We start from the raw sequence: 27,987 nt of genomic DNA on the forward strand, positions 1-27,987 counted from the left end.
CAAGGATGCAGTGAATGGCAGGCGGAATGCAAGTGAAAAAATTAATTTATTACTTACAAGCGTGGAACCAAAACAGCACACGAAGCACGAAACACAAAGTTTTTTGCTTATATCTCGCAATCAACTTCAGCTCTACACAAAAATGTTAAACATAAGTTATTTTACTAATTCAAACCTGTGAAATGTTCTCATCAAAAAGCTTTCAAAAGGGTCAACATTGAAAAAAAAAAGACATTTCTTTAGACAGGTAAAATGAAATATGATTCCAAAATGTTTTACCATTCTAAAACTTAAGGACTTTTACATCCTGTTTGACTTTGAATCCATCCATCCATCCATCCATTCATCCATCCATCCATCCATTTTCTACCGCTTATTGATCATTGAAATTGCATGTCACCAGAGGTTTAAACACTACTGACTAAAAGCAATTGATCACACATAGTGTGGTGCCTCTTTTCTCCCTTGGTGATACATATTTGTTTCAATCCATTGAACTGTTAGAATTCTGCAACACCAATTCTATGTTTGTGCCAGAACACTGTAAATTACTAAACAAATGTCAAGATAATGCGATAATGTTAAACTTGACAAAACGTTAGGTATTCTCAGTAGTCTTTCCCAAAATACTTATTGAGTTTGCCAGTTGACACATAAACTGCTAAGTTGACAAGATATAATTGCTTTTCTTTCTCCCCCTGCACTATGGTCATCATGACTTCACCGTCTGAGTCCTGATAGTGGATGAGAAACTGTTCAGTGGCGTACAAAACTGAAAAGGGCATCTCCTTGCACTTCGTGGACACTGAAGAGCTGAAGCACCAAAAAGGTTTGTTGAACTCATCAAGAAGAGTAAGAGTCATAAAACAACGGTCCTGGTGAAAAGAAGACATATGGGTTACATGCAGAAATGAGGCCAAAGAGTGTACTTTGTAAACAAGACAACTACAACAGAGGGCACGGGCAGTGCTTGTGTCTAACTGATTTCGAAGGAAAGTAAAAGTACAATATTTGAGGCAAAACATTTTTTTCCACTGCAGCATGTCAGCTCTGCTTTGGCACATGCAATGACCTATAGTATGGCTCTAGACTACAGGTCTCCAACACAGAGTCGCCACCTTCCTGTACGCAAACCAGGCACTGTATGTAGGGCCCATAATCCATGAGGTGCCCTGTTTTGCGTGAAGAAGTGTCAATTATATGAGTGGGAGCTTCATATAAGATTTTACTGCAAACGTATTCCGAGTCCTTTCCTCTTATGTCACTGGTCATATTTCTCTAGGTAAGGGTCTCCAACCAGGTAGCTTGTGAGCTACCATAAGCTTGCAAGGTGATTTTTATTAGTCCACCAGAAGGTCAAAGAATATTTGAATAAACTGTAATGATTTCTTAAAACTGTTTATTTCAGACATGACAAGCATCAAGCATAAAGACAATTAACTCACTGTTTGAGTGAACATCTACTTCCTAAATAAATTGCAATTAGAATGTTGTCAGTCATATACAATTATCTTTTCTGTCTATGTGGCTAACTGGAAATAAATGCATACTGAAATATAAGTTGTGGATACCAACATTTTGTTAATGGTCAGGCAACACAAGCTTATTTCCTTTATGTTAAAATAAGCTACGAAAATAAGTATTACAAAAAATGTGTAGTTCTCAAACCTTTTTATTTTGTAAAAATAGCTCTCAGGAAAAAAAAAAGTTGGAGACCCCTGCTCTAGACATTCTCAATGGCATTTGTGGCGTGTAGCATTAGTGTTGGTTTTGTAAGGTGCTTGTACTGGGCTTGATACTCAATCGGTGTTATGTCAAGAATGTTTACAAATTATTGTTTTAGTTGTATTAAATTTGTTATTTTGTATTAAAAAATATTATTAAACACTTTCTTTCCCATTAATTTGTTTAAGGACAAAACATGCATCAAATTAAATTCAACTTTGATTTGTTTCACACACATAACAATTTTGTAAATTAGCCAGTTACCCTGCTCCAACATGTAGTAGCTGTCCAAAGGGTCAAAGAATATCAGCTTCAGATTTTAGTATTTGTTCAATATGGTCATTATGCCTCCAATAAATATAAAGTATTTTACCACAGTTTTAAATGTACAACTTAAAGATTGCAATGTCATATAACCAAAACGCAGTCATTGAACACTAACTACACTTTAAATCTAGGTGAATTTACAGTACATCAAGCCTCTTTGAAGTAACTTACTTCATTGTTAGCATGTTAACAATAAATTCTCGACTATGAAGTTTATTGTATGTTTTCTAAATAGTATAGTGTTACCTTTATTTGGCCCTGTAGGGCCTCACACTTCCAGGGCAGAGTGATGTCGCCTGACAGAGGCTTGTGCTGCCAAAAGAAAGTACCATCAATGGCAGTAAGTCGGACAAGGCCATTGCAGATCTGATCTGAAGGGAAAAGTTTTGCATGGGAAACATTAACCAATGCCGTAACACCGTTTCACGTTGTATGGTAATATATCAGGCTAAGAAATTATACATTTTTTAAAATGTGGCAAAGTTGGTATCATAATACATTACCTCTATGGCAAAATAGCTGAGGGAAGCATTCAGACATGATCTGGTATTCACTGCTGTGGAGAACTATGTGGAGATGGTAACCATGGAGGCCATAATCGGGGTCAATGTCATCAAATGGGGGTTGGACAACTGGGTCCACGTAGGGCCTTTTGAGAGGAAAATATGTGATCTCGAATGTAACCGCTAGAGGGGGCTATGTGCACACTTTGTTGACTTATGAAGCATGCTGCAAGGATGAGTGAGGAATATGTCATTATGATAAAACATAAAAATAAAAGGCGCCCGTCCTCCTCTTTAACAAGCCATTAAATTATATTTAATTTTCAAATGGGAATTATTTGTACAAACACAACATTATGACCTATGCTTTTAATTTGCAAACTTAACTCTCTCAAAACCCTATCCAAACACAGTAGCTGTAGCTGATGACAGTGGAGGGAAAAGTGTTGCCAGAATGTTGACAATATAACAACGACTACCATAGTGGAAGTGCTGCTGACACGTCACCAACCGGTGCTTCAAAGATCGGTCACCTCGGGAATGAATGCTGTCAGTTTAATCTGATGGTGACACACTTTATGCTGTCTAAACATGTGAAGATGAGGTACAACCTACCAAACAGAGGAGCCTTGGGTGCTTCTTTCCAGCAGCTTATGGAAGTGGAGGGTGATTATGACAAAGGCGATGTGATGCTGGCCCTGTAAACAAAGCTGCATGCAGTCATTTTCTTTGAAAGGAATAACAGAAAAAGAAGCACATCTGGGTTGTTTTCTGCACAGTCCTTGGTCCAAAGATCCATGAGATGGTGGGTCACGGGTTATATGGTTACCTGTTTTGGGTTGTTTGTTATAGGGGGTCAAATGGACACAATTAAATGAAATAATACATCTTTAAATAATAATTTTTACTTGTAATTTAAATGAAATAATACAAACTGTAAAAAGTACATTTTAAATGTTTTGATATTTTAACTATCAAAATATTTAATGAATTATGTCATGATTTAATCAACATCTGATGTCATTATCTTTTTGTTTGTAAATGTGTACGATTGTTACATATGTATAATCTGTACTGTTGAACTGGTCACACAAAATGATTGATTATATGACCGAAATAAACTTATTTCATTCATTCATCTGATGATTTCAAATAATATTTCACAATTTAAAAAATTGTTTCATGATTTAAGTAATTATTTCCAACTTTTTTTTACCAAGTACCACCTCAGAACTCTCAAAGTACCACCATAATGACCAATATCAAAATACAGCAGCATAGTAGGCCCTAGTATTTATTAAAACAAGGCAGTGGTATATTACATATTCTGACCACTGTAACATTACACACAATTTGAACAGTAACTATGTGTTTGAATATAGGAAAATAAAACAGCAACTTGAGGGTTTCAGTTGTGTCCTTGGAAAAAACACTTTACCCACCTGCTGCTAGTATCACCCACTGTTTTGAATGTAACTCAGACAATGGGTTCCACTATGTAAAGCGCTTTGAGTCGCTAGAGAAAAGCACTATATAAATATATTTCACTTCACCACAGTTTGAGAACCACGGATTCATTTAATTATTTCATGAACCTTTGTGTCAGCGATTTATGAATTTATTGCACCCGTCAAACTCATTAGGTTCATGAAATATCAACAAAATCATAAAATTGTGAGATAATAAAATGATCAAATCATTAATTAAATATTGAGATAATTATTAAATGATTAAATATCATTTTATATTGAGTACATTAATAATTATAATTATTAATTATATTGAATAAATGAATAAAACATTCAATAACATGTTTTTATTAAATTTCAATTATAAATAAATAAAAGCATTTAAGTAATTTTTGAAAGATGTATTGATTTATCAAATTTTGTCTCATTTAACCCTTTTTCTGCTTTAAATGGTAAAATAATACATATGAGATTTTCTTATTTAGATGGGGATAGCAGGTCCATTCTATGTGTCATACTTGATGATTTCGCAATATTGCCATATTTTTGCTAAAATGATTTATTAGAGAACATCGACGATAAAGTTCGCAACTTTTGGTCGCTAATAAAAAAGCCTTGCCTTTACCGAAAGTAGCAGACGATGTGCGCGTGACGTCACCGGTGTGAGGGCTCCTCACATCCTCACATTGTTTAGAATGTGTGCCACCAGCAGCAAGAGTTATTCAGACCGAGAAAGCGACAATTTCCCCTTTAATTTGAGCGAGGATGAAAGATTTGTGGATGAGGAAAGTTAGTGAAGCACAAAAAAAAAAAAAGAAAAAGCGACGGCTCTAGGCAGCGGCAGTGGGACCGTTTCAGATGTAATTGGACACATTTACTAGGATAATTTTGGAAGATCCCTTTTCTGCTTATTGTTTTAATATTGTTTTAGTGAGATTGTAAAGCCATACCTGAAAGTCGGATGGCTGCGATGAATGCCAGTGTCTCTCAGAGAAGCCAATGCAGGAGCCAAGATCACAGCTGCCTTTTTGAGATGCAGGAGGAAGTCGCATAATCCGATGTAGTCTCCGGTAAGAGCTGACTTAATATCACAATTTTCCCATCCAAAAACGTGCTGGTTGACGTAGAGAAACATGTTCGCTTGACCGCTCAGTGTTAAAGCTTCACAACAAACAAAGAAACACCGGCTGTGTTTTGGTGCTAAAGGCAGCTGCAATCCACCGCTTTCCACCGACAGCATTATTTTTTATAATCTCCATTATTAATTGAACATATTGCAAAAGATTCAGCAACAAAGATGTCCAAACTACTGTGTAACTATGTGATGAAAAGAGACGACTTTTAGCCGTGTGTGGTGCTGGGCTAATATGTCTCCTCCAACCAATAACGTCACAAACACGCGTCATCATTCCGCGACGTTTTCGACAAGAAACTCAGCGGAAAATTTAAAATTGTAATTTAGTAAACTAAACCGGCCGTAGTGACATGTGTTGCAATGTTAATATTTCATCATTGATATATAAACTATCAGACTGCGTGGTCGGTAGTAGTGGGTTTCAGTAGGTCTTTAATGGTAGCTTGAAAAGAAAACGGTTTGATGGCGCTACCAGTTGGGGGAGAAAGAGTGCTGTAGCTACAAACGAAGCAGAGGGTGTTGTCTCGCAAGTCAGTTCACTCAACATGTTCCAGCATGAAAATGCTTCAACAAGAGCTGCGTGAACTGTATAAACTGAATTCAAAATGTGTAGGATTTAGAGCAGCGATTACCAAATTGCAGCCAAAGTGACCATCCACTCTTGGCCTTTGACCAAATAAAGTCAATGGAAAATGTAATATAATACTAATTATGAATAATAAAGCTTGAAGACCTTTGTAGACAGTGATGGTAGCGACGGCTTGTAGGCGCAGGTACTCCAGTCATTTAGGTTACGTAGCTGAAAGTGGGTGATGTCATTGAGAATGAGCCAATGAAATTGTTTACCTATAAAGAATTGAATGAGTAGCAACTGAGAGGACATAAGTTGCTCAAAAGTGAGAAAAGTTGATGCAAAAAAACAAACATTCAAAAGTAAATGGATATCTCTGCGCTGCTGACCTGTCTCCGCTCGGGATGGTCCTCTGCTGGCCCTACTATGGACTGGACTCTCACTATTATGTTAGATCCACTATGGACAGGACTTTCACTTTTATGTTATATCCACTATGGACTGGACTTTCACACTATTATGTTAGATCTACTCGACGTCCATTGCACTGGTCGCCCTAGAGGAGACGGTGGGGGGTGGGGGATCAACCACATCTGTGGTCCTCTCCAAGGTTTCTCATTGTCATCCCACTGGTTTGAGTTTTTCCTTGCCCTAATATGGGATCTGAACCAAGGATGTTGTTGTGGCTTGTGCAGCCCTTTGAGACACTTGGGATTTAGGGCTATATAAATAAACATTGATTGATTGATTGACTAATATGTACAGAATGTTTATCCTTCCACAATCTAGTTACACACCACTGTGTCGTAACTGTAGTGCTGATCATTTACGTCCGTGTAAGTAAACAAAAATCAAGCAAATCCCCTATGCACGCTTATCCTTAGCCATATATTACTCTACAGACTTTACAAGGACTTTTGGTGGGGTTTGGTGGAGTTTTGACAACAATTTTTTTTTAATGCCGGAAAACTACTGATACAAAATGCATCTTTTATTATTGATAAGAAATGTGGTCGTGTTTCTTTTTTTGTCGTAATGTCGGTGCCAAGTTTATTTAGTTAACTCAAAATAAATATTAGCAAAACAATAGCGAGACGTGCAGTGTTTCATTACATTTGATATCCATATGGGCGAGGGCTGTGATTCAAGGCAATAAAATCATCCCTCGTTTATTGCGGTTATTTTGTTGCGGACCTTACCGTGATAAGTGAAGTGTATTCCTGCATTCTCTTGTTTACAAATATTATGATAATAATATTTTCAAAGAGTACATGTTTACAATTTTCTAAATACAGTTTTTAACCTTAATAGAGCCCTTTAGTCATTAAATAACCCCGGTTAGAGTCATATTTTCACTTGTTGTACCTAATAGAGTAAATATCCATCCATTTTCTACCGCTTGTCCCTCTTAGGGTCGCGGGGGTGCTGCAGCCTATCTCAGCTGCAAGACAAGTTTCCACCTTATCGCAAGGCCAACAAAGATACACAACACCCACAATATTCACACTCACATTCACACACTATGGCCAATTTAGTGTTGCCAATTAACCTATCCCCTGGTGCATGCCTTTGCCATTGAGGTGGGCAGAAGACGGAATACCCGGGGGGGTACTCACGGAGTCACGGAGAGAACATGCAAACTTTACACAGAAGAACCCCGAGCCCGGGGTTCGAACCCAGGACCTTTTTATTGTGAGGCACACGCACTAACCTCACCGTAATACAAATACGCATAAATCAGACATACTGTACAGCAAGAACATTTAACTAAAATTGTTTTGAAGGCCACATTTCCAGAAAGCTAAAGACTGGGGTACAGACTTCTCCCCTTCACTATATTCTTATTCCGGACAACCGCTAAAGTAAACCTTTGAATTTTGTGTGTATTTACTTAGGAACAGTGAGCCACACGGTGGTCTTAGACTATTATAGCATGGTGACAATATTATAGCAAATACACAGTTTATTTCATACATTTGTTTTTAACTTATTTTTATTAAGCACACACATATGCAGCTACACTGCAGCCTTCAGGCTGCTATGTGTTGTTTTGGAGAAATTGATGCATGTTTTGGTACAAACCCCATTTCCATATGAGTTGGGAAATTGTGTTAAATGTAAATATAAACGGCATACAATGATTTGCAAATCCTTTTCAACCCATATTCAATTGAATACACTACAAAGACAACATATTTGATGTTCAAACTCAAACTTTATTTTGTTTTGCAAATAATTAACTTCATGGCTGCAACACGTGCCAAAGTAGTTGGGAGAGGACATGTTCACCACTGTGTTACATCACCTTTTTTTTTTTAACAACACTCAAAAACTGAGGGAACTAATTGTTGACGCTTTGAAAGTGGAATTCTTTCCCATTCTTGTTTTATGTAGAGCTTCAGTCGTTCAACAGTCCGGGGTCTCGGATGTCGTATTTTACGCTTCACAATGCGCCACACATTTTCAATGAGAGACAGGTCTGGACTGCAGGCGGGCCAGGAAAGTACCCGCACTCTTTTTTTACGAAGCCACGCTGTTGTAACACTTGTCTTGCTGAAATAAGCAGGGGAGTCCATGATAAAGTTGCTTGGATGACAACATATGTTGCTCCAAAACCTGTCAGGACCTTTCAGCATTAATGGTGCCTTCACAGATGTGTAAGTTACTTATGTCTTGGGCACTAATCCACCCCCATACCAACACAGACGCTGGCTTTTGAACTTTGCGCCTATAACAATGGATGGTTATTTTCCTCTTTGTTCTGGAGGACACCACTTCCTCTGTTTCCGCATTTAATTTGAAATGTGGACTCGTCAGACCACAGAACACTTTTCCACTTTGCATCAGTCCATCTTAGATGAGCTCGGGCCCAGCGAAGCCAGCGCTGTTCCTTGGTGTTGTTGATAAATGGGTTGGCTTTGCTTAGCAGAATTTTAACTTGCACTTACAGATGTTGCGACCAACTGTAGTTACTGACAGTGGTTTTATGAAATGTTCCTGAGCCCATGTGGTGATATCCTTTACACACTGATGTCGGTTTTTGATGCAGTACCGCCTGAAGGATCAAAAGTCTGTAATATCATCGCTTACGTGCAGTGATTTCTCCAGATTCTCTGAACTTTTTGATGATTTTACGGACCGTAGATGGTAAAATTCCTGATATTCCTTGCAATAGCTCGTTGAGCAATGTTGTTGTAAAACTATTCGACAATTTGCTTACAAAGTGGTGACCTTCACCCCATCCTTGTTTGTGAATTACTTAGCATTTCATGGAAGCTGCTTTTATACCCAATCATGGCACCCAACTGTTCCCAATTAGCCTGCACACCTGTGGGATGTTCCATATAAGTGTTTGATGAGCATTCCTCAACTTTATCAGTATGTTTTGCCACCTTTCCCAACTTCTGTGTCACGTGTTGCTGGCATCAAATTCTAAAGTTAATGATTATTTGCAAAAAAAAATGTTTTTCAGTTTGAACATCAAATATATCGTCTTTCTAGCATATTCAACTGAATATGGGTTGAAAATGATTTGCAAATTATTGTATTCCGTTTATATTTACATCTAACACAATTTCCCAACTCATATGGAAACACGGTTTGTACGTCTAATCACTGATACATGGCTGAAAGAATAATGGCTCCAAATGTGTAACCTTAAGTTCAAGCTGTCTTCAACAGATTAAGAATAGTATAACACTTAAATGTTTAAAAAGGAAAAACTAGCCTCAGATATTTTTTTTTATTTTAGATAACTTTAACTACACATTTTTCTGACAAAAAATCCTCTCATCGATGGATGGAACAACTCAAGCGGCTCCTTCTTTGTAACTTAGTTTTCCTTGGAGTGGCCCTTACCTTTGTGAACAATTTGGGAGTCATTGACCTATTGGACGTATATCCTCTTTTTGCTGTAAAGAGAGTGAATGATTCTCCATGGGGCTCGCTGTTGTTGAGACGCCTGCTCATGGTGTTCACGTACGCAACTGACAACGCTTTTGTGGGAGTGAGGCTCACGCTGTAATAAATGTATTCACCTGCGACCTGTGTTATTGAATACTTGTGGGCTCTTTTTCAGAACACCCAACCCTTGATTGTTTAATAAACCAAGGCCGGTAGAGTCTAGCCTCATGGTTAAGCATGGAAGACAGCAAGTTAGGAGATCTGGGTTTGAATCTGTTTGGGGTTTGCATGTTCTCCCTGTGCATGTGTGGGTTTTCTCTAGATGCTCTGGCTTCTTCCCACGTTACAAAAATATGCATGTTATGTTAATTCAGGACTCTTAAATTGTCAGAAGGTACAGTATGAATGTGTGTGTGTGAATGGTTGTTTTTGTTTAAACGTGCCCTGCTGTTGGCTGGTGACTAGGTTGTCAGTGGCGTGTGTAGGGTGTGGCCTGCGGTGGCATATATTGGCGGGCAATTATATACGGCGAATTTGGCACGTATGTTCCTTTATTAAAGGGAACATTTGACATGCCATATTTTTAAAATACAAATATGCCAACTGTTGCAAGTTGTCTGACGTACTGTAATAACTGAATGATTTGCAATATTGTTTAATGTTCGCAATTGTCTTACAAGAAGATTCACTCCATACTTGGTGGTGGTAACTGTAGTAAACCACTATAGTAACTACAGCTATTCCTGGGATGGACTGACTGTTACATAGGTGCAACCCCTGCAGAACTAGGTCGGATTTAGCCCGGGGGCCGCCAATTGATTGAATAGCTCTGTTGTACAGTTTAGAAACACACAGTTCCTAAGCACCACCGATAAAGTATGAAAATACTTGCTTGATAATGATCTGGATCTGATGTAAAATACAGCACAGTAACTTAGATGTGTTCATTTAGGTTCATTTAGCTATTGTTATCGCTAAAAATGCTTAATTTTAGGAAATGTAAATGTGCTTACTGTAAAAATGCACATTTCTGACTAATAATACATGGGCTGTAATCCAACGTGAAACAACTAGGAGCTGTGATTGATTTTTGGATAAATTTATTTTGGGAAAATAAATAAATAATGGAAAGACGCAAAATTCAAAGCCTGATGTTTGTGTTTTTTGTGGTATGCAAGAGTAATTTGTTGGCCCAAACAAAAAAAATCAAACTTGTATTTGTATAGACGGCGTGGATCTGGTGGTAGGGCGGCTGTGCCAGCAACTTGAGGGTTCCAGGTTCGATTCCAGCATCCTAATCACGTCTATTGTGTCCTTGGGCAAGTCACTTCACCCTTGTTCTTGATGGGTCGTGGTTAGGGCCTTGCATGGCAGTTCCCGCAATCATTGTGTGACTAGTTGAATGTCAGAATTGTATTAAAAGCGGTCATTAAGGCAGCCCACTCGGCATCTTCCCCGGCCCCCAGTGGTATACCTTACCTTATGTACAAGCGCTGTAGACGGGTGGAAGACCTTGAAGGTGATCTGGCAAAGAGGGAGAGTAGCCGACCAGTGGAGGTGGGCAGAGGGAGTTTGGATCCTCAAGGAGGAGGACTCGAAAAACATCAACCTGTTTCAGACTCTCACACTTCTTCTGAGTGTGGAAGGTAAGGTGTTCTTTAGCATCGTCTCCTCAAGAACAACTACATCCACACTTCAATGTAGAAGGGGGGAATTCTGGAGTTCCCGGCTGTCCAGAGCACAACAGTGTCGTCACACAACTCATCAGAGAGGCCCGTGAGAGCAGAGGGGAACTTGATGTGTTGTGGTTGGACTTGACTAACGCCTATGGGTCCATCCCACACAAGCAAGTTGAGCTTGCGCCGCACCGCCACCATGTTCCCAGCAAGATCAAGGATTTGATCCTGGATTATTACAATAACTTGAGGCTCTGGGTCACTTCTGGGTCAATTACCTCTCACTGGCATCGCCTTGAGAAGGGAATAATAACAGGATGCAGCATCTCCATTGTCCTTTTTGCACTGGTGATGAATATGCTGGGAAAGTCTGATGAGGTGGAAGGCAGAGGGCCTCTATAAAGATCAGGTGTTCGACAGCCCCCTATTAGAGCCTGTATGGACAACCTTACTATTACAACAACATCAGTCCTAGGGAGCAGATGAATCTCGCAGGGTTTGGAGAGGCTCATTGGATGGGCCAAGATGAGTTTCAAGCCTGCAAAGTCAAGGTCCATGGTGCTGAAGAGGGGGAAGGTGGTCAACAAATTCCGGTTCTCAATCTCAGAATGGCCATTCCATCTATCACGGAGCAACCAGTCAAGAGCTTGGGAAAGCTCTTTGACTCCAGCCTGAAAGACTCTGCTGCTATCCAGAAGTCTACTGAAGACCTTGGAGGGTGGCTCACCAAAGTAGACAAGTCTGGCCTACCTGGAAGATTCAGAGCCTGGATCTACCAGCACTCCATCCTTCCCAGAGTCCTGTGGCCTCTCCTTGTATATGCAGTCCCAGTAACATTAGTGGAATTATTTGAAAGGAAGATCAGCAGCTTTCTGCGGGGATGGCGGGGTCTCCCCCGCAGCCTCAACAGCGCTGCCCTGTACGGGACAAGCAACATCCTACAGCTACCCTTCATTGGGCTCACTGAAGAATTCAGGGTGTCACGCACAAGAGAAACCCTACAGTACAGAGACTCCAGGGACTGTAAGGTGTCATCAGCCGGGATTGAAGTGAGGACAGGAAGGAAGCGGAAGGCAGAAAAGGCAGTGGAAATGGCTGAGTCACGCCTTAGGCAAAAGGCACTAGTTGGGGCCGTGGCAACAGGAAGAGCAGGCTTGGGCTACTTCCCAAAGACCCAAGTCAGCCAGTTCCGGGTCAAAGACAGACAACATCTACTCCAGGAGGGGACAAGATGGGAGGGCACATTGCAGCCAAAGTCACTTGGTCAAAGATCATGCAGGCAGACCTTCACCGCGTCCGGTTCCTCATGGCAGCAGTCTACGATTCCCTCCCTAGCCCAGCAAACCTCCATGTGTGGGGGAAAGAGCGAGACACCCCCCTGCTCCCTTTGTTCCGGAAAAGGCTCCTTGGAACATCTCCTCAGCAGTTTCCTCAAAGTACCTGGCTGAAGGTCGCTCTCGATGGCGCAATGACCAGGTACTCAAAGCAGTTGCTGAGGCAATCTCATTCATCAAAGCTGGAGAGGGATCTCGTGCATGTCCACAGACAACAACAGGACTCCTTCACACAGCCCCTGATTGGCAGCTACACGTTGACCTGGGAAAACAACTGAGGTTCCCCCAGCACATTGTAACAACATCTCTCCGCCCTGACATGATCATCATCTCAAAGGCTTCAAAACACCTGATCATGCTGGAGGAACTAACAGTGCCTTGGGAGGAGCGGATTGAGGAAGCCAAACATGCCAAGTGTCAGGAACTGGTAGAGGATTGCAGGGGCAGGGGCTGAAGGACTTTCTATGAGCCAATAGAAGTTGGCTGCCGTGGCTTTGCAGGACGCTCCCTCTGCAAAGTCCTTGGCCGATTGGGAGTCACAGGGGCGACCAAAATCCTCAAAATTCAATCCGTAAGTGAAGTGGCAGAGAAAGCCACAAGGTGGCTGTGGCTGAAAGAGGCATATCCGTGGGTTGCTTGTGGGACACAAGCAGGGACTTAATCACCACGGCTGGGTCGCCTGGACGAGGGTGTCTGATGTTGCAAGACCCGAAACACCCGATGAATCCATGATATATCACTGATGATGTGTTCCAGTGCATCGAGGAGATGCATCTTTAAGTTAAGAAGGTAGACAAGATCTATATACTGTAAGTATAATCGATTTACCATATATGTTCAAATTATTTTGATGCTCTTTTAATCACAATTGAATTTAATTTGTTGCATTTTTGTACTAAAACTAATTCATGGGAAAAACATATTTCAATAATTATCTATGAATGAATGTGTGTGTGTGTGAATGGTTGTTTTTGTTTAAACGTGCCCTGCTGTTGGCTGATGACTAGGTTGTCAGTGGCGTGTGTAGGGTGTGGCCTGCGGTGGCATATATTGGCGGGCAATTATATACGGCGAATTTGGCACGTATATTCAGGTGGGGGCGGGCATTCTTTTCTGATTAATGATGACGATGATGTCAGTTAAGAAGGTAGACAAGATCTATATACTGTAAGTATAATCGATTTACCATATATGTTCAAATTATTTTGATGCTCTTTTAATCACAATTGAATTTACTGCAAAATTTAAATTTTAACACAATAAAACATAATTGCGACCCCAAAAGGGACAAGACGTAGAAAATGGATGGATGGATGTATGAACCTTCTTAATTCAACTTTGATCGGGATTCAAAATCAGTACAACTGCCTTTCAAGACAAGCACTAACGCTCTGCGCCACAAGATCCAGTGACATTGTGGTGATGTTTGGATTATATTCTTATCAGTGACAGACCAGAATTTACTAAACTTTAATAACCTTATTCTCTCACACAACTCAAAAGCAAAGTCTGATTTCCATATGTTATTTTTTTTGTTATTCTATCAGCACTGTCATTTTCTAACTATTTTTGTGATTCCTGCGTTTTTTTTTCCTTTTTTGGCTTAAAGCTACCAACATTTTGGAGCATACGTGTGTGTCATAAATACCTTCCAAAGTCCCATGACAATGTGAGGCTTGAGTAGCTTCAGTTCAATGACTTGGTCCTGGCCATAGTCTTGCATGCCTTTGGTTACAGTCTCCATGTCAATCATCTCCATGAAGGACCTCCACCCTGGTCTGACAAAATAAATTTCAAAGGCAGAACAGATGTGCTGAAGATGGATGTTGACTGTCTTACGCCTTTAGTCCGGGACACGTAAGGGCTATTCTCCTGACGCCGTGGAGCTGAATGGTAGAAATGTGATGATAGTCAGGCCAGTTTCCATACCAACACAGCACCACAGAGGTATCAAAGAACCGGAGAAAGCTGAGATCATATGTGGTTTCACGGTTTGATCTGTCAGTGGCTGTCAACTCCCAGGTAATGTTTCTTAAATGAGAAAACAGAGTGCATATTTCATTTTCAAAGCATGGACATGTCTGTTTGCAGGAAAGTTAAAGTGCACATTTTTTTTAGATAAAAACTTGTATTATTACATTTCCGTAAACTCCCACAAAAATGTAATACCAAAAGTCTGAGACCACTGTAATAATGAATATTTGTTAAGAATTAGGGTTGTCAAATTAAACGCATTAACTTGTGCGATTAATCACAAAAATCTGTGCAATAATCTTGTCTACAGTTAGTTCGTTTAACTGTTAATGGCAAAATTAACTTCAAAATAAACCCAAACAGGATTTTTGATAAAGCTGTCAGCAGGTTTTGATTATATAAATGTCATAAATTCATGTGCATTACATTAACAGTGTTCCTGTATGACATTCTAACAATAACATTTTCAAAATATTGGGGTCTGTAATCGAAATGATGCAAAGTACTTAATTGTGTTTGATTGTGATTTAATCCCAAGAGTGATTATTCAGATGTGTTATTTTTTTTAATAACTGACTATTGAAAACACAATGTCTCCAGTTCACACAATAATATGAAAACAGTCCGTACTGATGTTTGTTGTTAAACTAGTTTTGGTGAATGATTAATTTTCCAATCATATAAATCTCACTTGGATTATTCATGATTAATCACAGGTTATTATGTGCGTCCATAATTTAAATTTACTAAAAAAAAACAATAAATAACAAAACAAACACAAAATATATATATATATATATATATATATATATATATATATATTAGGGGTGTGGGAAAAAATCGATTCGAATGCGAATCAAATCAAACATGTTGTGCGATTCAGAATCGATTCTCATTCTTAAAAAAATTGTTTTTTTTTTTTTTTTTTAATCAATCCAACAAACCACCACACAGCAATACAGTAACAATGCAATCCAATTCCAAAACCAAACCTGACCCAGCAATAATCAGAACTGCAATAAACAGAGCACTTGAGAGGAGACACAAACACGAAACAGAACAAACCAAAAGTAGTGAAACAAAAATATTATCAACAACAGTTTCAATATTAGTTATAATTTCAGCATAGAAGTGAGTAAAAATCCCTCATTGACATTATCATTAGACATTTATAAAAATAAAAAAAAAGAAGTGTCACAGTGGCTTACACTTGCATCGCATCTCATAAGCTTGACAACACACTGTGTCCAATATTTTCACAAAGATAAAATAAGTCATATTTTTAGTTTGTTTAATAGTTAAAACAAATTTACATTATTGCAATCAGTTGATAAAACATTGTCCTTTATAATTATAAAAGCTTTTTTTTTTTTAAATCTACTACTCTGCTAGCATGTCAACAGACTGGGGTAGATCCTGCTGAAATCCTATGTATTGAATGAATAGAGAATCGTTTTGAATCGGAAACATATCGTTTTTGAATCGAGAATCGCGTTGAATCGAAAAAAAATTGATATATTATCGAATCGCGACCCCAAGAATCGATATTGAAACGAATCGTGGGACACCCAAAGATTCGCAGCCCTAATATATATATATATATAAACATATATATATATATATATATTTATATATATATATAAACATATATATATACATATATACGTGTATATATATATACATATATACGTATATATATACACACACATACACATATATATATACATACATATTTACACATATACATACAGTATATATATATATATATATATATATATATATATATATATATATATATATATATATATATATATATATATATATATATATATGGAAACAAATGCAATTTTACAGTCAGAATTGACATCCGGAAGTTTTTTTGTAATGTGTTTTACTTAAATGCAAATGAAAGTTCAGTCAGGGAGTATTTTGAGTTGAAATTTGCCAGTAAGCACAGAGTCTCCTCCCAATGACCTGATCACTGTCCATATAGCAACCTGGACCGCCTTTCAAGTAACTATCTACAGTTAAGGGGATAGAACATTTGCTAGCAAAATAAATTGTACAATAATCTACATACGCACAATTCCATCCATCCATTCATCCATCCATGTTCTACCGCTTATTCCCTTTGGGGTCGCGGGGGGCGCTGGTGCCTATCTCAGCTACAATCAGGCGGAAGGCGGGGTACGCCCTGGACAAGTCATACGCACAGTTATATAATGCAATATTTTTTTTGTAATTAATCACATGAGTAAACTTGTTATTTTTGACAGACCTAGACAAAAAACATTTTTAGTCCCACAGGAATGCATCTCGAAGCAGCATATATTCATGAATTTATTATTGTTTTTCTCATAATATTCAAATTCTAATCGCTACTTTTACTATCTAAGCATATTTTTCCCTACAGGGTGTCCCATTCTTTTGTAATTTTCCAATAAAAGCAGGTTAATGTAAATTGTAATAAAAGAGTGATGTGTAATTTAACAGACAAGTTATTTTGTTTGGTTTATTACATTTTAAACTTACCCATCTAGAGTTAAACAGCTATTTTGTGTGCTTTCTCAGCAGTCCAGGGACTTCAGTGAAGCTGCTAATGGATTTAAAACGCAATAAAAACATAAATCTGCAGCTGCTTTGATGAATATATGGATCTAATTCCCTCTAAACTGGGATTCAGGATGGTCCCTATTGTGATTCAGCACGAAGCACCATCCAGGATGAATTAAAAAGGAGGAACAAAAGCAAAAACTGGAGCAGCCCAAGAGAAGCAAAATGACCTGGGGGATTAGGCTCGCCACTGTCAGTGTGTGTGATGTCTTGTGAAATGATTATTAGCAAGGTAAATGTCTCGAACAGACAAACCCCCACGGGTAAGTGTCTGTTAGTGGGGAAGTGTGTGTTGTAGATGAGAGGTCGGACGGTAAGTAATTTATTTCAGCAATTCACACAGCTCTGCAAGGCACATAGCCTCTGCAAGGAACACAATTATTTCTACTTCCCCTTCTGTACCAAAGCGACGGCCACAGAAGTCAAAATTGAGTGTCGAACAGTCTCTAATCAAAGGTGATAAAAAAGTACAAAGCAGGCGGTTAGAGTTCCACCGACCATCTTGGTTTGCTGGCATCCCCCGTGAGCAGGCATTGTGAGACCTCCTTTTTCACCTTTAATAATACTGTCATTAAATGTGATGTGTATTGTAAAAAATGTTTTGTTTGGTTGCCAGCAGCTTTACCTTGCCTGTGGCTTTCACTTGTTAGCAAGGTTACTTCTCTGAAGTTCCACTGTGCACTCAAAATAGAAGTTTACATACACTTGTAAAGAACATGATGTCATGGCTGTCTTGAGTTTCCAATCATTTCTACAACTCCTATTTTTTTTGTGATAGAATGTTTTAAGTGAGGACAGTCACAAAAAACATTTATGGAGTTTGGTTCTTTTATAAATGTATTATGGGTCTACTGAAAATGTGACTAAATCTGCTGGGTCAAAAGTATACATACAGCAATGTTAATATTTGGTTACATGTCCCTTTGGCAAGTTTCACTGCAATAAGGCGCTCTTAGTAGCCATCCACAAGCTTCTGGCAAGCTTCTGGTTGAATTTTAGATCACTCCTCTTGACAAAATTGGTGCAATTCAGCGAAATGTGTTGGTTTTCTGACATGGACTTGTTTCTGCAGCATTGTCCACACGTTCTCAATGGGGTTGAAGTCATGACTTTGGGAAGGCCATTCTAAAACCTTAATTCTAGCCTGATTTAGCCATTCCTTGACCATTTTTGACGTGTGCCTGGGGTCATTGTTGGAACACAACTGCGCCGAAGACCCAACCGCCGGGCTGATGATGTTAGGTTGTCCTTAAGAATTTGGAGGTAATCCTCCTTTTTCATTGTCTCATGTAAAGCACAAGTTCCATTGACAGCAAAACAGGCCCAGAGCATAATACTACCACCACCATGCTTGACGGTAGGGTGGTGTTCCTGGGTGTTTAAGGCCTCACCTTTTCTCCTCCAAACAAATTGCTGGGTATTGTGGCCAAACAGCTCAAATTTGGTTTCATCTGACCCCAGAACTTTCTTCTAAAAGGTCTACTGTTGTCCATCAGCAGCAAACTCTAGACAAGCCTTAAAGTGTCGCTTCTGGAGCAAGGGCTTCCTTCTTGCATGGTAGCCTCTGAGTCCATGGCGATGCAAAACACGCTTGACTGTGGACACTGACATCTGTGTTCCAGCAACTTCTAATTCATTGCTTTTTGGTGGTTCTCGGTTGACTCTTGATCATACTGACCAAATTTCTCTCAGCAGCAGGTGACAGTCTGTGTTTTCTTCTTGATTGTGGCAGTGACAAAACTGTGCCTTGCACTTTATACTTACGAACAATTGTCTACACAGTCGCTCTTGGGACCTAAAGCTGCTTTGAAATAATTAGTTTTTTCAGATCTGTGCTGAGTTTCTTTGACTTTCCCATTGTCGCGTGTGTAACCGAGTCTGATGACAGCATCACATGATCCCTATTTAAATAGGCTCAGAAAAGTCAACAGGTGTTGTCAATCATAATCACTCACATTAAGTTAGGAGGCCATGCCATGAAGCTAATTTGATTTGATTGTAACTTTCTACATCACCAACATTTATAATGTATGTTTCTGTATGTATACTTTTGACCCAGCAGATTTGGTCACATTTTAGAATAGGCCCAAAATAAAAAAAAATAAAAAAAACTTCAGCAATGTTTTTTGTGATCAACAAGTATGTGCTCCAATCACTCGATCACTTTATCACAAATAAGAGTTGCAGAAATTATTGTAATGTCATGGTTGTCTTGAGTTACAGCCATGACATTACAGTATGTCCTTCACAAGTGTTTGTAAACGTTTGACCACGACTGTAATTCAACGAGAAACACAAAGACATCTGAACTTCCTTCATAGGCAAGTTTCTGAGAGGACATCAAACTACAGAACATCCTCATCAAGTGAGCGACGTGGATAGTTGACTGCCTTGTTCCATTTTATTTGAAAACTTAAACAATCTTATAATAAATCCTCTATAAACTGCATCATAACTAATACATTTGAGTAATTGCTTTAAAGTGATTTTATTTGCTCTGTAAAGAGAATGTATACATAGTAATGAATTAAACAATTAATAAATAACAGAAATATATCCTAATAATCTCTTAGTGCTGAAATCAACTGCATATGTAAAACCAATTGTGAAAGTAACAAAGTTGACCAGAGTGCTTTACGAGGTGGTCAAAGAGGAAAAATGTAGGTCTTGTATCATGTTTACAAATACAATATTTCACTCTGAGCAGGAAATGAATCTGCCCACAAATGTAGATTGCGTGCAGCTTCGCGTCTGCGCCTCCGTGCAGCAGCGCCTCTACAATCAACACACCTGGCGCTAATGAGATCCCTCCTGCCTTCTTAAACCAGCGTGTATTGCGTTCCAGTGCCAGAACGTAGTTACTTGTACCTGTACAGTAAGCCTCACACGTCTCCAGCTTTCATCACCTTTGTGCTTCCTTGGTCTCTGTGTCTCCCCTCCTCTGTGCTCACCATGTCATGTCCTGTGTCGTCATTCTGCAGCCTCGCGTCATTCCCTAGTTTTGAGCTGTGTGTCTTGTTTCCCTGAATCCTCTTTTGGACTCCATGCTGCTTTCCGGATATCGACCTTTCGCCTGCCACCGGACAATGATGCCTCGCTCCAGCCCCTTGACCTTTGACTGTCCCCGGACATCCTTTCCCTTTCTGGAAATCCGCATCAGCGACAGCTCTCAGGTGGGCCACGGCGTAGTCGACCAGAACAATGGGCTGGGCACTGACTATTCGGCCTTCCGCTCGGAGTTCGGCGCCGTTTTCGACCACCCGGTGGATGGAAGGGATGCCGCCGCGTCTCGTTCCGTAGCTGACTACACCCTTGAGTTTCGCACCCTAACAGCAGACAGCGAATAGGGCAACAAGGCTCTCCTAAGGACCTACGGATGGGGACTTAGCGAGGAGATCAAGGACAGCTTGTTATGAGGTCGACCCACGTCTTACGAGGACCTCATTGTGCTGGCGCTTCAAATTAATTAATTATTAAAGAACCAATGATTGTCACACACACACTAGGTGTGGTGAAATGTGTCCTCTACATTTGACCCATCCCCTTGATCACCCCCTGGGAAGTGAGGGGAGCAGTGGGCAGCAGCGGTGCCACGCCTGGGAACCATTTATGGTGATTTAACCCCCAATTCCAACACTTGATGCTGAGTGCCAAGCAGGGAGGCAATGGGTCCCATTTTTTTAAAGTCTTTGGTATGACTCGGCCGGGGTTTGAACTCCAAACCTACCGATTTCAGGGCGGACACTCTACCCACTAGGCCACTGAGAAATGGACCAGAGACTCATCGAGCGAGCTGCAGAGCGAGGACAGGCAGCCCTTGAAAGGAGCTCCAGAACGGCAGTCTTCGAACCAGTCTCTTCCCCGGCCTCGACTAGACTGGAGGAACCCATGCAGCTCAGCAGAGCACATCTAGCTGCGGAAGAGTGGGAAAGGAAGTTCCGGCAGCGCCTGTGCCTCTATAGTGGCCTGTCGGGCCACGCAATCAAAACCTGCCAGACGTGGCCAAAAGGACAAGGCTCAGTAGCTAGGGTAATATTAGTGAGCCACACTTATGTTCCCCACACCAACAAGGACCACAGTTATATTTTCCCTGCGACCCTATCCTGGAGCTCAAAGAACCTGACAGTGGGGGCCTATCTGAATTCCGGAGCTTGCGAGAGCTTGATGGACCGGGAGTTCGCTCATCAGGCGTGAATCAAGCTTCTGTTTCTGGCCATCTCTTTGCTGGCCCAAGACCTGGATGGACACCCTCTCGGCCCAATTACTCACCGCACAGAACCCTTATCCATAACCCTTTCAGGCAACCATACTGCAACTATAAGCCTCTGGGCCCTAGACACCCCAATCGCCCTACTAGTCCTCGGCTGTTCTTGGTTCCGCTAACACGACCCATATACCTCATTGCCCTCAGGGAAGGTCTTGGCCTGGAGTACGGCTTGTCGCGCTCACTGTCTCAGGTCCAGTGCCACTGGACAGGTTCCAGTGGCACTAGACCTTTGTCACCCCTCTGGACCTTGCCAAGATTCCTGCTGTTTATCATGACCTTGCTGCCATGTTTGATAAAAAACGTGCACTCTCCCTTCCTCCGCACAGACCACATGACTGTGCCATCGAGCTAATACCCAATGCTGTCCTTCCCTCCAGCCGCCTGTACACCCAATCCCTGTTTTTTATGGCAGAAAAGAAAATATGCAATGTTCCTTTTTTTTTTGGAGTGGAATATTTGATGTGAAGTAATTGGAGTTTTAAATAAGTCAATAACTAACACAATTTTAATTAGATTTTATAAACATTTTTGAACATTGGCAGTTAAAAAAAACACTAACATGTTCCATCCATCCATTTCTACCGCTTATTCCCTTTGGGGTTGCGGGGGGCGCCGATGCCTATCTCAGCTACAATTGGGTGGAAGGCGGTTTACACCCTGGACAAGTCGCCACCTCATCGCAGACACTAACATGTTCAGGGATTCAAAAGGGTTCCACTCAGGAAAGTGTTAAAAATATGTCAGACATGTTTTTTTTTTTTTTAATTCTTTAAGCTTAAATGTCTTGGATCAACTTCAGATCAAGCCATCGATTATGAGGTTTTATGAAAAAAAAGTTAGTTTTATGCAGTTTTTGTGAAGGAAAACTTTGCTATGGCAAACACACAAAATACGCAATATTTTCCCTAAAGGAAAAAGAAAAAAAGGTGGAATTTTTGATGTAAAGTAATATAAGCCTTCGATAGGTCAGTCGATAATTTGTTTTTGATTTTGATTCATTAATATTTTTGAGCAAGACAGTTTTAAAGAAAACAACAACCTGTATTGTAGCTTTGAGTCAACATTGTAATGTTTCATTGTTAAATTACACCTTTGCATTTATTTTAATTGTTATGTTTTTTTTTGTAATAGTATTTTTAGCATGTGCCGTGGGCCATTAAAAAAACAGCTGCAGGCCGCAAATGGCCCCTGACCACACTTTGGACACAACTGCACTATACTAGGAATGAATATGCAATTGAAAGAACTGTACACAATTAAAGGCCTACTGAAACCCACTACTACCGACCACGCAATCTGATAGTTTATATATCAATGATGAAATCTTAACATTGCAACACATGCCAATACGACCGGTTTAGTTTACTAAATTGCAATTTTAAATTTCTTGCGAGGTATCCTGTTGAAAACGTTGCGGAATGATGACGCTTATGACGCGTGCGCGTGACGTCACCGGTGGTAGCGGACATGTTCTCCCAGCACCGATCACGGCTAAAAGTAGTCTGTTTTTATTGCATAATTACACAGTATTCTGGACTTCTGTGTTGCTGAATCATTTGCAATTTGTTCAATTAATAATGGAGAATACAAATAAGAAAGATGTTGGTGGAAAGCTGAGTATTGCAGCCGGCTGTAGCAACACAAACACAGCCGGTGTTTCTTTAAACACAGCCGGTGTTTCTTTGTTTGTTGTGAAGCTTTAATATGGAATAGAGTGGTCAATCGAACATGGTTCTCTACCACATGTCAATCGGCAGGTTTCGATGAGAAAATTGTGGTAATAAGTCGACTCTTACCGTAAACATGAGCGGAGCTTGTGTCGTTCCTCGTGCACCTGTCAAAGAGGCAGCTGCGGACTGTCTTGCCTCCTCCGACCAGCCGCCCCCGGATGTGGAATGCTTTCACTGTGGAGGAGGGGGGAAAAAAGCTCTGCCCGGCCCGACTGGCTGCCTTCGCTTCGCCTCGTCGAGAAACGTGGCTTCCCTCAGAGACACTGGCGTTCACCACCCCCGTGGCCACACCCCTCCGACTTTCAGGTACGACAGTATAACCTCACTACAATACTAGTAACACAATGAGCAGATAAGGGATTATCTGCTTATCCAGAATTATCTTAGTAAATGTGTCTAATAACATCTGAATCGCTCCCACTGCTCTGTCTTTTTTTTTTCTAGTCCTTCACTCTCACTATCCTCATCCACGAATCTTTCATCCTTGCTGAAATTTATGGGGAAATTGTCGCTTTCTCGGTCCGAATCGCTCTCGCTGCTGGTGGCCATGATTGTAAACAATGTTCAGATGTGAGGAGCTCCAAAACCCGTGACGTCACGCGCACATCGTCAGCTACTTCCGGTACAGGCAAGGCTTTTTTGTTAGCGACCAAAAGTTGCAAACTTTATCATCGATGATCTCTACTAAATCCTTTCAGCAAAATGATGGCAATATCGCGAAATGATCAAGTATGACACATAGAATGGACCTGCTATCCCCGTTTAAATAAGAAAATCTCATTTCAGTAGGCCTTTAAGCATGCGCTTTTGATCTTACCGGAGTATCTGATCCGTGTGACTCGGCAATCCCGTGTGACGGCTGATGACTCCAAGGTGTGTTCTCCACTTCTTCCTGGCCCACGCATCCCGAGTCCTGATGTAATGCAACTTCCAGCCGTCCACAGGCTGAGCCTGAGACTCCAGCGTGTATATCTCATGCATCTTCCTGACCATGTTGATAGACTTCTTGTTCAACAGCCTCCTGTATATATTTCTCCACAGAGCCCTGCATTGTTTTTAATCAAAGAGAAAATACATTGAAACGCAATATTGGTATTTCAACTACTGCTTATTTCTAAAAATCAAGGATTCAGGGAGCTGTATTTGTCATACTTTTACAAATTTGGACATATAAGGTACAACATTTGGCCTCAGATCCCAGCAAGTATTAAGAGAAACAGTAATAAAATGCAATAAATACAATCAATAATAAATAAGTACAAAAACACAAGGCACTTTTCTTTCAATCAGACATTGACCAGCTTATAGTATATTTTGCATATAGTGGATGGCAGCAGAATACTACTGTTGATATTTGCTGTGTGTTTGCAAAGTGTGGCTTATACGGGACGGCGTGGCGCAGTGGAAGAGTGGCCGTACGCAACCCGAGTGTCCCTGGTTCAATCCCCACCTAGTACCAACCTCGTCACGTTCGTTGTGTCCCGAGCAAGACACTTCACCCTTGCTCCTGATGGGTGCTGGTTAGCGCCTTGCATGGCAGCTCCCTCCATCAGTGTGTGAATGTGTGTGTGAATGTGGAAGTAGTGTCAAAGCACTTTGAGTATCTTGAAAGGTAGAAAAGCGCTATACAAGTACAACCCATTTATCATTTATACAAGCAACATTTACTGTCTGTATTCTATTTGTTTAGTTTCCGCCTCCAGTTTCTAAATATTAGACTGATGCCAAGAAAAAGGCTGGCTTCAGTGCATTGGGAATGTATACAGTAGTAGCAATGACAGGTAACCTGAATCTCTCCAGACCCTTGTAGTTTGCTGAGCTATACACAAGGATCAGGGCTCGAAGGCATTGCAAACTTCTTCCACATAGCCAAAAATCAGGATCGCCGGGCGGGATTTCACAGATGTGACGTAGCGCCAAAGCGACTGTCTGAATCAAACAACAATGGCGGCACGCAACGAGAAGTCGTTTGCTGACATTGATTCTGCTGTTGCAACTGTTTTGTCGAATCTAGCGAATATTAATTATTTAAAAGATGAACAGAGAACGGTTTTGAAGGCATTTATTGGTGGCAAGAATGTTTTTGCTCTTCTTCCGACCAGGTTTGGATTTCCAAGCGTCGCTCTCAACAGCGTCACGGGTTGATTTGGATGTGAGGGGTTGAAGTGGCACGTCATTCAAGATAACGGATAAGTGGTTTATCCAATAACATACAATGATTTTTTTTACAAGGCTCTGCCTTGTGAAATACATCTACTATTGAGAACTCCCAGATTCGTGTGTGGAGCTCAGCGAACTACAAGTTTCTGCCGAGAGTCAGGTTAAATGACAGGGGCATTGGAGAATGGAAATAATACATCCCAAATTACGATTTGAGGAAAAGCTTCAGACTTGAATTCTAACATCTCAGATCTAAACCACAGGTCCATCATTCGACTGGAAACACAATAGTCTAGGATATCACTCACCCACTACACCAGGGGTCACCAACCTTTTTGAAACCAAGAGCTACCTCTTGGGTACTGATTAATGCGAAGGGCTACCAGTTTGATACACACTTAAATAAATTGCCAGAAATAGCCAATTTGCTCAATTTACCTTTAATAAATAAATCTATATATATATATATATATATATATATATATATATATATATATAAAAAAAGGGTATTTCTGTCTGTCATTCCGTCGTCCATTTTTTTCCCTTTTGCGGAAGGTTTTTTGTACAGAAAAAATTATGAAAAAAACACTTAATCGAACGGTTTAAAAGAGGAGAAAACACGAAAATAATTAAAATTACATTTTGAAACATAGTTTATCTTCAATTTCGACTCTTTAAAATTCTAAATTCAACTGAAAAAAATTAAGAGAAAAACTAACTAATTTGAATCTTTTTGAAAAAATTAAAAAAATAATTTATGGAACATCATTAGTAAATTTTCCTGATTAAAATTAATTCTAGCATTTTGATGACATGTTTTAAATAGGTTAAAATCCAATCTGCACTTTGTTATAACATATAACAAATTGGACCAAGCTATATTTCTAACAAAGACAAATCATTATTTCGTCTACATTTTCCAGAACAAAAATTTTAAAAGAAATTCAAAAAAGACTTTGAAATAAGATTTAAATTTGATTCTACAGATGTTTTAGATTTGCCAGAATATTTTTTTTGAATTTTAATCATAATAAGTTTGAAGAAATATTTTACAAATATTCTTCGTCGAAAAAACAGAAGCTAAAATGAAGAATTAAATTAAAATGTATTTATTATTCTTTACAATAAAAATTTTAAAAAATACTTGAACATTGATTTAAATTGTCACGAAAGAAGAGGAAGGAATTTAAAAGGTAAAAAGGTATATGTGTTTAAAAATCCTAGAATCGTTTTTAAGGGGGTATTTTTTTCTCAAAAATTGTCTTTCTGAAAGTTATAAGAAGCAAAGTAAAAAAATAAATGAATGAATTTAAACAAGTAAAGACCAATTCTTTAAAATATTTTCTGGGATTTTCAAATTCTATTTGAGTTTTGTCTCTCTTAGAATTAAAAATGTCAAGCAAAGCGAGACCAGCTTGCCAGTACATAAATACAATTAAAAATAAACTGAGGCAGCTCACTGGTGAGTGCTGCTATTTGAGCTATTTTTATAACAGGCCAGCGGGTGACTCATCTGGTCCTTACGGGCTGCCTGGTGCCAGCAGGCACCGCATTGGTGACTCCTGCACTACACCAATATATCATCCCACTACCGTCAGGGCGCAGGTATAGAACCATCATATTCCGGAGGGCCCGTCTAGCGAAAAGCCTTATCCATGAAGCTATAGCCGCCCTAAACAGCAGGTTGACACGCCTGCAAATGTGTTGGTGCTGTCACTGTCATGTATGATGTATTTTTGCTATTTTTATCTGTGATGTGTAATGTTTATTATTTAAATGTACGGTCGGTGAAAACAAATTTCCCCACGAGGACCAATACATTTAAATCTAAATCTAAGTCTTATCTCTGAAGAGGTTCTTCTGACCAGGCTTTTTACTTGAGAGGCATGCACAATTGTATTTGAATCCATAAATACTTTTCAGAGTAGATTTGCAATATTGGGGGTATTTAATGCACTGTGGGTGGATGTGTAATAATACCCACTCATCATTGGCACGCTGATAGAAGCTCTTACTGACGTGACCAATGCAGATAAGTGTTGCAGCATCGAGGTAGGACAGGATCTTATGCAGGATCTCTGATGGCAGTCTGAACAACATGTAATTGGGCATCAAAATACAGATAGAGAACATGTTATTTGCCACTTTGTCTTCGGAAGAATGCCACTTGCAGTGCTGCCTAAAAGTGAAGTAATAAAAGTAAACAGCAAATCGTGAACACAAGAGTATTATGAGTATTAATGCATACTGTTTGCTACATACAGTATATTGTATGAGAGAGAATAAACGAAAAAATAGTTACCTTTCCAAAAAGTTTTGGTGGTATCGAGATAGTGTGTTGGCGCCTTGAAACCTCTTTGATGCCGACATGTTCGCACTTGCTATGTTAGTGGTGCACTTATGCTAGCAAGGAGGGCTATAACCGAATCCGCTGAAATATACCGACTTTTAAAACTTCAGTTTGTCGGGAATTGTTACCAAAAAACTGTACATCAGCGTCTGTTGTCAACTTTGATATGTGTTATACGTCCTGTTGACACTCCTGATGTGTGGTCGCGTAGCAACACCCCATGGTCAAGGCTGTGCAACCAATATGTGTT

At 39.8% G+C, this 27,987-nt stretch overlaps 1 protein-coding gene across 2 annotated transcripts; it reads right to left on the reverse strand.

Moving 5' to 3' along the window:
* Positions 1 to 29: 29 nt before the first annotated feature.
* On the reverse strand, positions 30 to 27,979 carry fbxo15 (F-box protein 15). Of its 2 annotated transcripts, none has more exons than XM_061922059.1 (9): positions 27,690 to 27,979; positions 27,372 to 27,476; positions 24,045 to 24,272; positions 14,483 to 14,674; positions 14,292 to 14,421; positions 3,171 to 3,253; positions 2,556 to 2,701; positions 2,299 to 2,423; positions 30 to 875 (listed from the first exon to the last, which is right to left on the reverse strand). In XM_061922059.1, the coding sequence occupies exons 1-9, from the start codon at positions 27,755 to 27,757 to the stop codon at positions 609 to 611; spliced, it is 1,344 nt and encodes a 447-aa protein (XP_061778043.1). In that variant the 5' UTR covers positions 27,758 to 27,979; the 3' UTR covers positions 30 to 608. The 2 variants fall into 2 exon arrangements, with proteins under 2 accessions (XP_061778043.1, XP_061778042.1); XM_061922058.1 differs by having other exon boundaries at positions 27,372 to 27,566.
* Positions 27,980 to 27,987: the final 8 nt, after the last annotated feature.

The sequence above is a fragment of the Nerophis ophidion genome, linkage group LG15 (genome assembly GCF_033978795.1).
Source record: "Nerophis ophidion isolate RoL-2023_Sa linkage group LG15, RoL_Noph_v1.0, whole genome shotgun sequence".
Taxonomy (NCBI): Eukaryota; Metazoa; Chordata; class Actinopteri; order Syngnathiformes; family Syngnathidae; genus Nerophis; species Nerophis ophidion.